The sequence below is a fragment of the Mauremys mutica genome, chromosome 18 (assembly GCF_020497125.1).
Source record: "Mauremys mutica isolate MM-2020 ecotype Southern chromosome 18, ASM2049712v1, whole genome shotgun sequence".
In the NCBI taxonomy this organism is placed as follows: domain Eukaryota; kingdom Metazoa; phylum Chordata; order Testudines; family Geoemydidae; genus Mauremys; species Mauremys mutica.
Genome location: NC_059089.1, coordinates 11,535,928 through 11,549,223, shown reverse-complemented (window position 1 = coordinate 11,549,223; position 13,296 = coordinate 11,535,928). Strand labels below are relative to the sequence as shown.

Sequence of the window (13,296 nt, the reverse complement as noted above, 5' to 3'; positions counted from 1 at the left end):
CATTGCAATTAACCAAGAAAGTAACTTCCCTTCTGCTTTCTGATGGGATCCCTGCTCTTATCCCCCAACTCAAACACACACTTCTTAATTGGGGCATGACATGGGCAGATATTCGGAAACCTTCCACACACAAAGCTCAATGCTGACACGCAGCAAGTCCTGCTACTGTTGTTTCAAGCAGCGTGCGCCAGCTACCTTGATTGCTGCCAGACCTTTTGTGATGTACAGCAAGAGCCAGGAGGAGGCCACTCAATCTATTTTGAGCTGTGACCTTCTGTAGGGAAGGACCAGAACTCAGAACTCCAAAAGGTAACAGGTCAGTGCATTGACCTTCAGTGCTGTACAGCCTACCCCTGATTTGTGTTTGCTGAAAGATCCCAAGGCCACATCCAAGAGTAGCAAACATGCTGTCTTGCACCCTGGTGACTCATGTCCTGGTTAAACTATCCAGAGACTCACTTGCTCCAACACCCAACACCCTTCCTAACTAAGCACAACGCCGTCTGTCCACATAGCATAAAGTGCAGGAAGAGGAAGCAGGAGAGCTGGATTTGACTCCCAGCTCTGTTAGTTTCACTGAGTGTGACCTGAGCTGAACTGTACTGAAGTTTCCCCATCTGTAAAATGGGGGTGATATCTTAAATGAGGGAGGAGGAGCATAGGGAAGGGAGGCCAAAGGTCTGAACATTTATGGAGAGCTCTGAGACACTCAGATTCAAGGGGAATAAAAAGTATCACTGTTCTTCCTGATAGGGGATAATGTTTCAGGGATCTTGAACAATCCAACTCCCCCGATAATTGGGACGTGTCTACACAAGGAAAAAAGGTGTGTTCTTACCACAGGTTAACAATCTTGTGTGACAATTATAAATGCTTTGTGTCTGGATGGTTTAGACACAACAAATCCTGCATCTCAGCAGGGGGTTAGACGAGATGACCGTTGCAGTTTCTTCTAACCCTATGGTTCTATGATTCACCAGATGTCCAATTTTATAGGGACAGTCCTGATATTCAGGGATTTTTCTTATATAGACGCCTATTACACCCCCCCATCCCGATTTTTCACACTTGCTATCTGGTTACCCTAAGGCCAAGTGACTTGCCTGGTCTCCTGGGAGTCCCTTTGAACCTGGCATTCCAATCAACCCCTGAAAGAGAAAGAGAGAGACAGTCAATGCAACATTTAAAAAGGACACAAAAATCCACACAGGCCTTCAAATCCCCCCTGGGTGAAAGGTATGTGCCAGAAAATGAAGTGCCTGAAGTTCATGACCAATAGGAAACACCAGCCTCATTTGCAGAAGGTCATTGCTGATGATCCCATGGCAAGGTGTAAGGGAGAGGGCACCCCCTTGTGGCCCCAGGACAGCCTGCAAGTGATCCCTCACCTCAGTTTCTCTTTTGAGTCCCCAGTAACTCCACGGAGGATTATCTTCTAGGCCATCGTAGTTTATTAATAAAACTTGGTGCAAATGTCCATAACGAAAAGTCCCAAGACACAGTTCACATCACACACCCCCACCCCAGCGCATACAGTCTTTAAAACCCAGCTTTGTTCTCACCGTACCCTGGTACCAGACACTTTGTCAGTCCTCTGTCCCTCTGCCAGGACAGGCAGCCCAGCCCTTCCTTCTGGGGTGCAACCCGCTCATCCCAGCAGGAACACCCACAGCCTCTCTGCTGGAGCCATCCCTCGCTCCCGGTGGTGCTCGCATATTCCTCTGGGTCCAACTCGCCAGCGAGGAGACACCAGCAGGTAAACCCTTCCACAGCACCCCTCCCTTCCTCCCACCCGCTCCAGCCCTTGGCTCTGACTCTCAAGCTCAGAGCCGACAGGCATCTCCCTCTGCTGCTGCTGCTCCTCCTGCCTTCAGCCCTGGCTCAGGGACACCAGCAGCAATTTGCTGCTCCCCTACCTTCAACCTTCCCCCAGGAACCACCTTCTCTCTCTGCCAGCTCTCGTCTCCTGCCCTACCTGACTGAACCAGTCTGCTCAGACTGGGTCTCTGTCTCAGCCTCTCCCCCAGCCCCAGGTGCTGCCCTGCTGCCCTCTTTGTCGGCCCAAAGAGGGAGCACCTGGACTGGACCCGGAGAGTTGAGTTAAGCCCAGTTTCATTTAACGGGTCAGCTACACTGTTACTCCCCGGGAAGGAGAGCGAGCGAGCTAGAAACATGGGGAAAGTACTGTTAGTACAGGCAGCCATCCTTTCACCTGGGCTGAGCATTTGCACTGTTCTTCAGTGCAGATGCCTGTCAAGTGCAAGCTTTGATCCAGTGAGAACAGAGAGGAGAAACAGGAGGGAAATGGCTCTCTAAACACCACCTCACCGTTCTCGCTGGCTAAGGGAAATTACCAGAAACCCTAAAGAGGGTCGTTAAAAAAAAATCGGTGTTAAACACCCATGTGAGCTGGTTCCAGGTACATGTGATCTGCTGAGCTTGCTCCCTGGAGATGCTATGGTCTGGGCTGGGCATATCTGTCTAGGTAACTGGCCATTTGGGGTGGCTTCTGGACACCCAGTCACACCAAAAGGGCATACTAATGCCATCTCTCTAGGTACTTATGTGGCCACTTACTACCAGCACTGGTGAGGCCTCATTTGGAGTACTGTGTCCAGTTTTGGGCCCCACACTACAAGAAGGATGTGGATAAATTGGAGAGAGTCCAGCGGAGGGCAACAAAAATGATTAGGGGGCTGGAGCACATGACTTATGAGGAGAGGCTGAGGGAACTGAGATTGTTTAGCCTGCAGAAGAGAAGAATGAGGGGGGATTTGATAGCTGCTTTCAACTACCTGAAAGGGGGTTCCAAAGAGGATGGATCTAGACTGTTCTCAGTGGTAGAAGATGACAGAACAAGGAGTAATGGTCTCAAGTTGCAGAGGGGGAGGTTTAGGTTGGACATTAGGAAAAACTTTTTCACTAGTAGGGTGGTGAAGAACTGGAATGGGTTACCTAGGGAGGTGGTGGAATCTCCTTCCTTAGAGGTTTTTAAGGTCAGGCTTGACAAAGCCCTGGCTGGGATGATTTAGTTGGGAATTGGTCCTGCTTTGAGTAGGGGGTTGGACTAGGTGACCTCCTGAGGTCCCTTCCAACCCTGAGATTCTATGATACCATCACCAGAGCTTCACCCTCATTCATGGATTTGAGCCTCACTATGCTCGCAAAGGGAAGCATTATTCCCATATTACAGATAGGCAACTGAGACACAGGGTATATTAGAGACTCACCCATGGGAGTCTGTGGAGGAGCTGGGAATTGAACCCAGAGTCTCCTAGGTCTCATTCCAGCACCCAATCCACAAGACCATCTTTCTAATCTGGTTCCTACCAGAGCTACCTCCCTGCTGCCCAGATTTCCAGCAGCCACTGAGGCACAGCTTAGAAGAAGCCTGTTCCTTGCTTATTATCCTCAAGTGCCCCCCAACCGTCCAGGTTTTACGTGCCCCCATGAGGAAAACTTACAATCCAATTGGCTCTTTAGGATGTCAATATCAGAAGCAAAAGCCTTATGGGAACCCCCCCACACTGAGATACGGCCCCAGTATGGTCCACGACTGCACCCCAACCATACTACTACGTGGGGAGCATGAAGTGCTCCGGCTGCGTGAATTGGTGAAAGACTGTAAGTGTGTTGGGGGCTTTAAGCAAGTCAGCAGCAAGAGCTATTCTGGCAGATGGGTGGTGTGTAGGAAAGCCATGGAGAGCTACTTTTAAGAATACATCAGTGTAGGGAAGGCACTGACAACGGCCAGTCCTTAGTCTTTCCTGCTGAAGAGAGACCACAAGGAGTTAAGCCCCTCCCAGTCAGGGCGGACTGCCCCAGGGCTCAGACTCCGGATTTCCCCAGAAATCTCCCTAGGTCACCTGGGCTTAGCTTTGGCAACAGTGTTCCTCTAGTAGGCGGGAGCTTCCCCAGTGCACACACAGGCATTCCCAGTACATCCAGCATGGGGACTATGATGTTGCAGCAGTATCATGTGAGGGCTGCCGCGTGCAGAGCCCTCCCTCTCCCGTCTTATATCTAGCCTATTTCCTAACAGGGCAGAGGCCCAGCCACGCATGCAGATAAATGCATATGATTCAACGAACGCACAGGGGGAAAGAGAGCTAGCTTGGCTTTGTCTCCTCTGTGCAGTGGGCAGGATCTCAAACGGTCTATGGTGTCCTACCATGGGTAGCAGCTGGGCTCCAGAAAGAAAGACAGAGCCAAGGGAAAGACCCAGTGGATTTCCCTCATTATTCGCTCCAATGCAACATACCCGTTCAGGTTACGAACTGGAGCAATATGGCATTAAGAATTCACCATGCCCAAAGCCTCTCCACTCCCACCCTCACCCATAATGAGCTGGGGCATGGAAAGATACATCCACACAGACTTACCATGGGGCCTTCTTGACCACGCTCTCCCCTTAGTCCAGCAGGACCGACTGCTCCCTGCAACCAGAAATAACCCTATAAAAACGGCTTCATGACAAGGCTGCCATGTTTTAATTAACTCATCAAGGCTGACTGTTATTAAAAGGCAACAGATACACCAGAGAAATCCAAACTGAGTGACAGCAGGAGGGTGGGTAACAAATCAAATCCCATTTCCAAGGAGGAAGGAATGGGGGGAGTGGGGATCGTGAGTCTCCCAGCAGGGAGATTTCTTGATTTGATATCAAAAGTTTAATGAATTCTGTACACTTCCCACTCCTTAGGCAAGACTCCCAGGTGCCAGACTCTTCACTCGGCACGTACAGGGCACTTGGCCACAGCCGCTATGGGAAAGGAGGTGCCAAGGACCCATTTTGGCCATGAATGGGCTATCAATACACACTGGTTTTCTGAATGACTATTGGTCACATTCATTCCAATGGGGGCGAAGGGAGGATACTCTACTGTTCATAAGGCAGCCCCTTCGAACTGATCAGAGGATCACCCAAGAACTGCATCTAATCACGCAACTCTGCATTTACCTATTACCACCAATGTCTCTGCTTATCCATCAGACTCCATCCCTTTCTACACCTGTCGTCATGCTCTAACCTTTATGGCAGTTAATGGCCAGTGACCAAGTCAACAATAAATGTGGGAGGAGAAAAACAACAGAACCCTCCCTCTCCTCCCCAAAGTTTCAGGATTGTGCCAGATCTAAGTGTGAAAAGGACCAAATTCAAGCTCTAAGGGTCTCTCTCTCTCTCTCTCGACTGTGAGTTGGAGCCTGCAGCTCAGACAAATGAACTGGAAATAGCTAAAAATGGAATTACTCCATAGGATATATGCCTGTGCTACCTACCTCAGAGTTCTATATGTCTGCCCATCACAGTAGGAACTGAAAACTTTCCACTTAAAATCAATAGCAACAGCAAAAGTTCCTAGCGGACTTGATGGAGTTTCTGGTCCTTCTTCCTTTCTGGGGTAGAGTATTTGGGGTTTTTTGCCCTTCTTTCTTTTTTCCCTAAGATTTTACAATTTCCTCTTCCCCCCCCTTTTGACCTGTAGGAGTTTAGGGGTCAGAGAGCAGTATTGTGAGTATCATTTTTATGGTAGAAAGGCATTTTCCACATGCTGGAGCCTGTTTTCTTTCATTCGGACAGGGAAAGAGGATGGGTTTCAGAGTAGCAACCGTGTTAGTCTGTATCCGCAAAAAGAACAGGAGTATTTGTGGCACCTTAGAGACTAACACATTTATTTGAGCATAAGCTTTCGTGGGCTACAACCAGTCCTGCAGTGGTGCTTCTGCCAGCCAGTCAACACAGCAAAGGCCCAGAGAAAGCCACCTACCTCTTCTCTTTAAGTGGGGAGTATGGGACCATTTCACACCAACGTCCCACTCTCTGCACTCTCTACCAACCAGTCAAGGTGACAGTGTTTATCTTCAAAAAACTAAAGTGACTGGGGTTTGCTTACCTCAGTCTGCTGCAGCCTGGCATGGTTCCTGCCATCAGCAGAAACACTTCAGCCATATGGACCCCAGGTACAGAGGCTAAAGGCAAGGCCCTCTCAGCGTATACCTGTCACAGCCATGGCTTGGGGCAGGAGGAGACGTTGAGCCAATGGTCAGAGACCAGAAATAGGTCAGTAAAGTAGGAACACAGGACAAGTTAGGTAAGCAGGACTCAGGCGAGAACACAGGCCACCAGCCAGGAATTTGCCCCCTTGCACAGATTACTTCCCATGCCTCCTTCTGGCTTAAATAGCATAGCTGGACCAACCAGCGGGGCCAGGCACTCGTCCAATCAGGACTGCCATGAACTGTCCTTCTGGTGGGGCTAGGGTTCCTTTAGCCACTCAGCCCCTCACTTACTAGCAGGCCATTGGATACTGCTGGTAGGCAAAGGTTGCCTGGGGACCTGCAGACCTGGGTTCAAGACCCATGGATCCTCACAATCTCCATACTGCAGTCAGAGGGTAGACGCACCTGAGCTGGTGTTAGTCTGGCCAGCTCAGGCAGGGGCGGCTCTAGGAATCCCGCCGCCCCAAGCAGGGCGGCGCGCCGCGGGGCGCGCTCTGGCGGTCGCCGGTCCCGCGGCTCCGGGGGACCTCTTGCAGACGTGCCTGCAGAGGTTCCGCTGGTCCCGCGGCTCTGGTGGAGCATCCGCTGGCATGCCTGCGGGAGGTCCACCGGAGCCGTGGGATCAGCGAACCCTCCACAGTCATGCCTGCGGGAGGTCCACTGGTCCCGCGGCTGCGGTTGACCTCCCGCAGGCATGACTGCGGAAGGTCCGCCAGAGCCGCCTGCCGCCCTGCCGGCAAAATGCCGCCCCAAGCCCGCGCTTGGCGCGCTGGGGTCTGGAGCCGGCCCTGCGCTCAGGTCCCAGAGGTGTCAAACAGCAGCAGGACAGGAGAGCCCTGGGAGTAGCTACCCAAGGTTCCAGACAGGCTTGTACAGCCCATGCTGCTGCAGCTTCACTGCTCCAGGAGGGCCGGCTTTATTAACTGCGGGGCCCGATTCGACTATCCAGTGACACTTCGGTGGCAGGGGGTCTGCTCTGGGTCTTTCGCGGCACCAAAGGACCCCCTGCCGCCGAAATGCCACTGAAGACCCCAGAGTGGACCGCGGCCAGGTGAGTAAAAATTTTTTTAAAGGCTCCTAAGGCATGGGGCCCTCTTAAGCGCGGGGCCCAGTTCCGGGCCATGGCTCCAGGCCCTGAGTTACCGGAGCTAGGTTTAATTTAGCAATGTCTACACGAGCTTCTATCAGACCCTGTGAGTACAGCACAGACATACCAGCAACAGAAATCCCTGGGCTTTGGAATTCATTCCCACCAGAGATCAAGCTGAGCTCACAGGTGAACTCTGCTGTCTGTGCAGGCCTCTACCTAAGTCCTGGCGCCAAACGGGCACCGCGTGGAGCTCGTTCAATTCAGGCAAGTAGCTCTGGGGAGGGCAAGAGCGTTTTGCTCCCTTCAGGGCTGTAGGTACCAGATACTACAGTGATGGGCTCATTACAACAGGCAACCTCAGTAACAATGAGACATTATTGCAATGGCAGCAAGATGGGGAAGAACGTATTTAACTCTATATATGGGGGAAACAGACTCTTACAGGGTCTCCTTTAGGCCCAGAGGATCCTTCTATCCCAAGTGGACCCTAGAGAGAAAGAGAAAGAAAATAAGTTGTAAATACAGGCAAGAATGGAGACCCCATTCTTTAAAGTTTAAATGAAGTCAAAGTGAAAGAGAATCTGTTCCAGCCTCCTTCAAATCATGGTGGGAGAAGATGTCACTACAGGTCAAGGGCAGCATTGCTCATTCACCTTGTGCTATTTCTTTCACTCCACGGTCTGTTCAAATGCCATGTACCCTCAAGCCCTGTGCTCAGCGGTCTGTGCCCATTGGTGATGCAGGATGTCCGGTGATTTCATCTCACGACTCCTGGCTCCTCCTACCCTCCCAGTCTTACACTGTTTCCACTTAGATTTCCTGCAAGTGAAACTCTCCCAAGCAATGGACAGTCTGTGACAGATGGGTGAGGAGGGGTCAGAACTAGAAAACAATCCTGGTGAATTGTCCATGGTGATGGAGAAGTTCGTTCCAAGCTTTCCTACAGCCCATTACAGAAACAGGGTGGATCTGGATGTATATTTTCATGCCAATGACAATGGTTTTCCATGTGGATTACTCCACCTAGGATACAGCTTGCTTACATTCGTCTTTTCCTGCATCTTCCTCTGTCTTTTCTCCTTCCACTAACTCCTCTGGGCTGGCCTACCAATACCCACAGGTGTCCCTGCCAGGACTATGCTAAATGAGGAAATCAGCATCTTCTAAGAACCACTGCTCTTTCTGCAGTGTAACCTCCCTTCTAGTCTTTGATCTCACCTGCAGCACAGAGAATCAGGCTCCAGTCCTCAGCAGGAGGTGAGGAAAAGGTTTAGGATCTCGCAGCATAACTTACTAGAGGGTTGTATACTAAGATGCACACCCAGCCATGCCCTTGCCCCCACTCTGGCCCCACTTGGCAGGTGGTGGGGCTGGGGCTGGTTGGAATGGGGGCTCTGGCTCCAGCTGTGGGGGCAAGAGGGGCTGACCAGAGTCAAGTGAGGGGCCCACTAATCCTCACCTAGCCCTCACCCTGGGATCCCTGCCTCACCCCTGTACCCATAGTGACTCTGTTTCCCAACCACAGGCCTCTGTGAGGTCACTGCCTCATGCCTGTAGCCTGAGTGACCAAATGGTTTTATCGGAAATCAGGCTTTCCTGGTTTTTCAGTTTTCACCGAAATCAATAGGGTTTTGCCCACAGATCCTTAGAACTGGATTGGATGTTGAAATGGATCGGATGTGGTGTTCAAATGTTATCACCTGACAGACACATGCTAGCGAGATTGTGTAGGGCCTCAGGGCCGGCTTTAGGCCGATTCACCCGATACCCCGGAATCGGGCCCCGCACCGGCGCCTTTTTAATTGTTACTCACCCGGCGGCACTCCGGGTCTTCGGCGGCATTTCGGTGGTGGGTCCTTCAGTGCCACTGAAGACCCGGAGCGAGTGAAGGATCCGCTGCCAAAGTGCCACCAAAGACCCAGAGTGCCGCCGGGTGAGTATGAATCGGGCCCCACATGTGCTAAAGCCGGCCCTCTAGGGCCTAGCTTTGCTTGGCCAATAATACTAGGCACGAGCCCCGTTCTCAGGAGAACACTGCTCACTTGGCCAGCAGCACGGTGTGCTGGTTAGAGAAAAGGAGTCAGGAGACCTGGATTCTAATCCCAGCTCCAGTGCTGGTTCAGTGAGTGACCTAGGTCAAGTCCCTTCACCGCTGAGTGCCTCAGTTTCCCCATCTGCAAAGCAGGGATAATATGGATTATGTCCCTCTAAAATACTTGCTGGCAGGTGTCTGGCAGGCGATATAATTTGAACACCACATTCGATCCACTCCAACAGTTTGAGGCATATTCTAGGCATCAGTGGGCAGAACCCTGTGGAGTCTGGTGAAAACTGAAAAACCAGGGAAGCCTGGTTTCCTGGTAAAACCATCATTTGGCCACTCAGGGTACAGGGCAAGGCAGTGACCTCACAGAGGCCTGTGACAGTGAGCAGAGTAACTTGATAACAGAGTAAGGCAGTGAGGGGTTTAGTGTGTGGTTTAGTGGGCCCCATAATGCACTGTGGCCAGCTCCACCCCAGCTGGTCCCTTGCCCTCACACACACACCTCAGCCAACCCCCATTTCCCCCTCCGTCAGGCCTTCCCAGCCAGACATGACCACGGTGGGGCCGAGTGCATGGTTGGGTGGGGGAACTGACCAGAGCCAGGGTGAGGGGCCTGGCACGGTATACAGCTGCCTTACGTAAGCAGTGGAGTCTACAACCCTCTCGGTTATACGATTGCAGAACCCCGAGACTCTATCCAACAAGACTGGGGTCCCGTTGTGCTAGCCCGGTTCCAACACACAGCGAGAGAGACAGCCCCCGCCCCAAACAGCTTACAGTGTAAACAGACAAGGCAGACAAAAGGTGGAAGGGAACGCAGAGGCAGAGAGCAGGGGAATGGTTTGTCCAGGTCCAACAGCAGGTAAACGGCAGTGCTGGAAACAGAACATGAGTCTCCTGGCTCCCAGTTAAGTGCTCTCCCAATAGAGAATGCAGCTTCCCACCGCTGGGCACCCTGTGCATTCCCTCAGGCGGTGGTGAACATGGCCTGGGTGAGTGAAGCCTTTAAGTCCATGTGCGAGATGCAATGGAAAATTCCAGCAGCCCATTTGCTTAGCCAGGACTCAGACAAGGCCCCACTTCTCCTGGGTGCTTCATGGGACAACTGTGGCCTTGGAAATGTCACACCTGTGGCCTTGGAAATGTCACGTGTTGTGTACTGAGAAGATGATTATGCATCCAGGAGCAATTTACCTGTGATCCTCTAGGCCCTGGAGGTCCACGTCTCCCTTGCAAGCCTTGTGGTCCCTAGAGAAAACAGGGTGGGGTGAAAGCACCCTACAGTTAGGTTTGAATTAGCTTGAGTGCAAGTGCCACCTTGCAATACAGTTCATCAGATGCGCTGCGTTCCTTATTCACCGTTCACCTCTTTCAAGGAATGAGCAGAAGTGTCTGCAGCAGGGGCTGGAGGTGCAAAGATGGAGGGGGTTCTTTAGCCTCCAGGCCAATTAAACCTCCCTCCACCCAGGCCTTGGCTGCCAATTAGTGCCAGGGAGAGAGAGCCATTGGGAGCTGGGCTCCACCCTTGAACTCATTTCACAAAGGTCCCTATAGCAACTGCTGTCATCACGAGGCTAGTGTCGAGGACATACCTTGGGGCCCCGTGGGCCTGGCAAGCCAGAAGGGCCCATTTCTCCCTATGAACAAAGCAAACATAGGTACGCTCAATAAAGTGGCACAGCAGGCAAGGAAAGAGAGGTACACAACAGCAAGTATATGCCACCTTCCCCCACGTTGCCCGGTAGGGACTCACCTGAGAGCCATTGACTCCTTGTAATCCGACTGGCCCCGGCTGCCCCGGCTCCCCCTGCAATAAAACAACACACAGTTACAGTCCCCATAGTTAGTCTGTCATAAAACGCGGGAGAACCATGCAGTCCGCTCCTTCACGGATACCGGTCAGGACAGCCAGGGGGCTGGCTGGAGCGGTCTGTCAGATCTGCCTGGCAGCTGGGAATTCTCCCAGAAGGCTGCAATGTTGACCAGACTGGAGAGGCTACTTCCATTAGTAGCCTATATCAGGGCCACCCAGAGGATTCAGGGGGCCTGGGGCAAAGCAATTTCGGGGGCCCCTTCCATAAGAAAAAGTTGCAATACTATAGAATACGATATTCTCGTGGGGGCCCTTGCAGGGCCCGGGGCAAATTGCCCCCCCCTCTGGGCAGCCCTGGCCTATATACCTGCTTTGGGGCCACCTGGCTAGGCCTTTGCTTGTAGATTGGCTGGGCCCTAGATGATTGGCCTGGGCCTACCATTGGATTTTCAGTGCCCACCAGTGGCTTCTGTCTTGTGGCTTCCAGAGACAGACTCCAGCAGAGCAGGGCACTCAGTTGAAGCAACACAGACAAGAAGCTCAGAAAACCAAGTTATTGGGCTCAATACAGGAGTTACTGGGTGAAATTTTATAGCCTGTGTTGCACAGGAGGCCAGACTAGATGACCTACTGGACACTTCTGGCCTTAACATCTGTCATTCTAGTATTCCTGGAGAAAGCCCTGGGGGATTCCCATCAGCTCCGTGGTGTTAACACACAACAGAGTTCACCAGAAGCACAAGATCATGCGCTCTTTGAGACCAAGACCGGCTGATTATTCTCTGTTTGTACAGCACCTAGCACACTGGGGTCCTGGTCCGTGAGCCAGGCTCCTAGGTACTATCACTATACAAATAATACATCTTAACATTTGTCTCACATTCCACAAAAGAGCCCCAGACAGCCACCATAAAGCATGGGGCTGAGCCAAACTGGAGAGAGCACGTCACTGGCATGAGTAGGTCAGTCCCACTCCTTCCAGTGTTACCACCTCCCACCTCCCTTTTATTGCTGCACAGGGATTTACTTCACCGCCAACTCATTCCCACAGAGACTGATGCGTATGCAATGCCCTGTCTCCTAACCCTGGCCATGTTTAAAACTCAGTAATGCTCTTGTATCGAAGAGACAGCTGCCCCCCGTCGCACCACAGTGCCATTTCTTTGTGGGTGTGTAGCCGAGGGGTAGAGGATCGCTGAGAAAGGAATTCCCCTTTCTTCCACTTTTCTCCTTTCTACAGATGGTGTTTCCATCTTATACACATTGTACCATGCCCTCCCCTTTCACTGCAGGACAGATTTCCTTTAGAGCTGGGCAGGAAGCAGAATTTCCATTTCACGGGAAATTCACCATTTTGAAAGGTGCTTTCATTCCCCGCTGGAGTGAAAATTCCAATTTCAAAGCTTCCTGGGAAACTGAATTTTTGAAAAATGTGTCATTTCAATTTGGATTTATTTTTTTACTTTATAATTTGTAATATAAAATGAAATGTATTTTTAAACAAACAAAAAAATCACAAGGTTCCATCCCCAAAGCATCAAAACAGAATTTTTCATCCTTACGAATATTCATTTTGTCTCCCCCCAACCCCCCCCCCCCCAAAAAAAAGAGTTTAAATCGACACATTCCCCTGGAAAATTTCAATTTTGACAAAATGGCATTTTCTAATGGAAAAACATTCTGCCGGGAAATTTGCAACCAGCTGTAATTCCCTTTCCAGCTCTCAAGGACAACAGCACTGAATGCACTAGGAGAGTGCTGAGTCAAAGACCAGTGAAAACTATCTCAGGCACAAGAACCACCTTGTTTTTATCCATTGGTTAAACTGAAAAATTATAAACTTACCATAGGTCCAGCCAGCCCTGGAGAACCCACTGCACCACTTTCCCCCTGAAGCAGGATAAAGAAACACTTGAGATCTCAACACTATAAGCAGCATCTCCTTTTCCCTTCCCCTCTTTCCTACGGAGTGACACAGTACCAAGTACAACCTGGAAAAAGCCACCTTTGGTATGGGAACGAGGATGATCTAATGCAGACCACTGCTGGTATGTAAGTGTAACCCACACTCACTCCAGGTGGCACAATGTTCCGCTCTGGTGGTGACTAGGACACAGATAGGGACCTGGGTCTCTTAGCTTAGGCAGTAGAGGCTCATGCTTTAAGATCCAGAAGTCCCAGGTGCTCTGTTCATGGCATACACTCAGAAAAGTTAGATTAAAAACAAATATTCTTGCTGGAAGGTTGCAACATAACACTACTGCATTTCTTAGAATTCAGACTAACGACACACAAGAACCCAAAAACAGAGAGAGACAAAGCAGGCTGCTCCCTAAACAGAGTTTTGGG

The 13,296-nt window shown here is 51.1% G+C and overlaps 1 protein-coding gene across 1 annotated transcript in view; it reads right to left on the bottom strand.

The window, feature by feature from the left end:
• Positions 1-13,296, bottom strand: part of COL27A1 (collagen type XXVII alpha 1 chain) — a 242,049-nt gene that overhangs the window by 60,531 nt on the left and 168,222 nt on the right. Inside the window, exons 19-25 of the mRNA XM_044993151.1 lie at positions 12,793-12,837; positions 10,888-10,941; positions 10,727-10,771; positions 10,329-10,382; positions 7,533-7,577; positions 4,383-4,436; positions 1,104-1,148 (exon numbers count right to left, since the gene is read on the bottom strand). Of these exons, the coding sequence (XP_044849086.1) occupies positions 1,104-1,148; positions 4,383-4,436; positions 7,533-7,577; positions 10,329-10,382; positions 10,727-10,771; positions 10,888-10,941; positions 12,793-12,837 (342 nt within the window). The remainder of the gene's footprint in view (positions 1-1,103; positions 1,149-4,382; positions 4,437-7,532; positions 7,578-10,328; positions 10,383-10,726; positions 10,772-10,887; positions 10,942-12,792; positions 12,838-13,296) is intronic.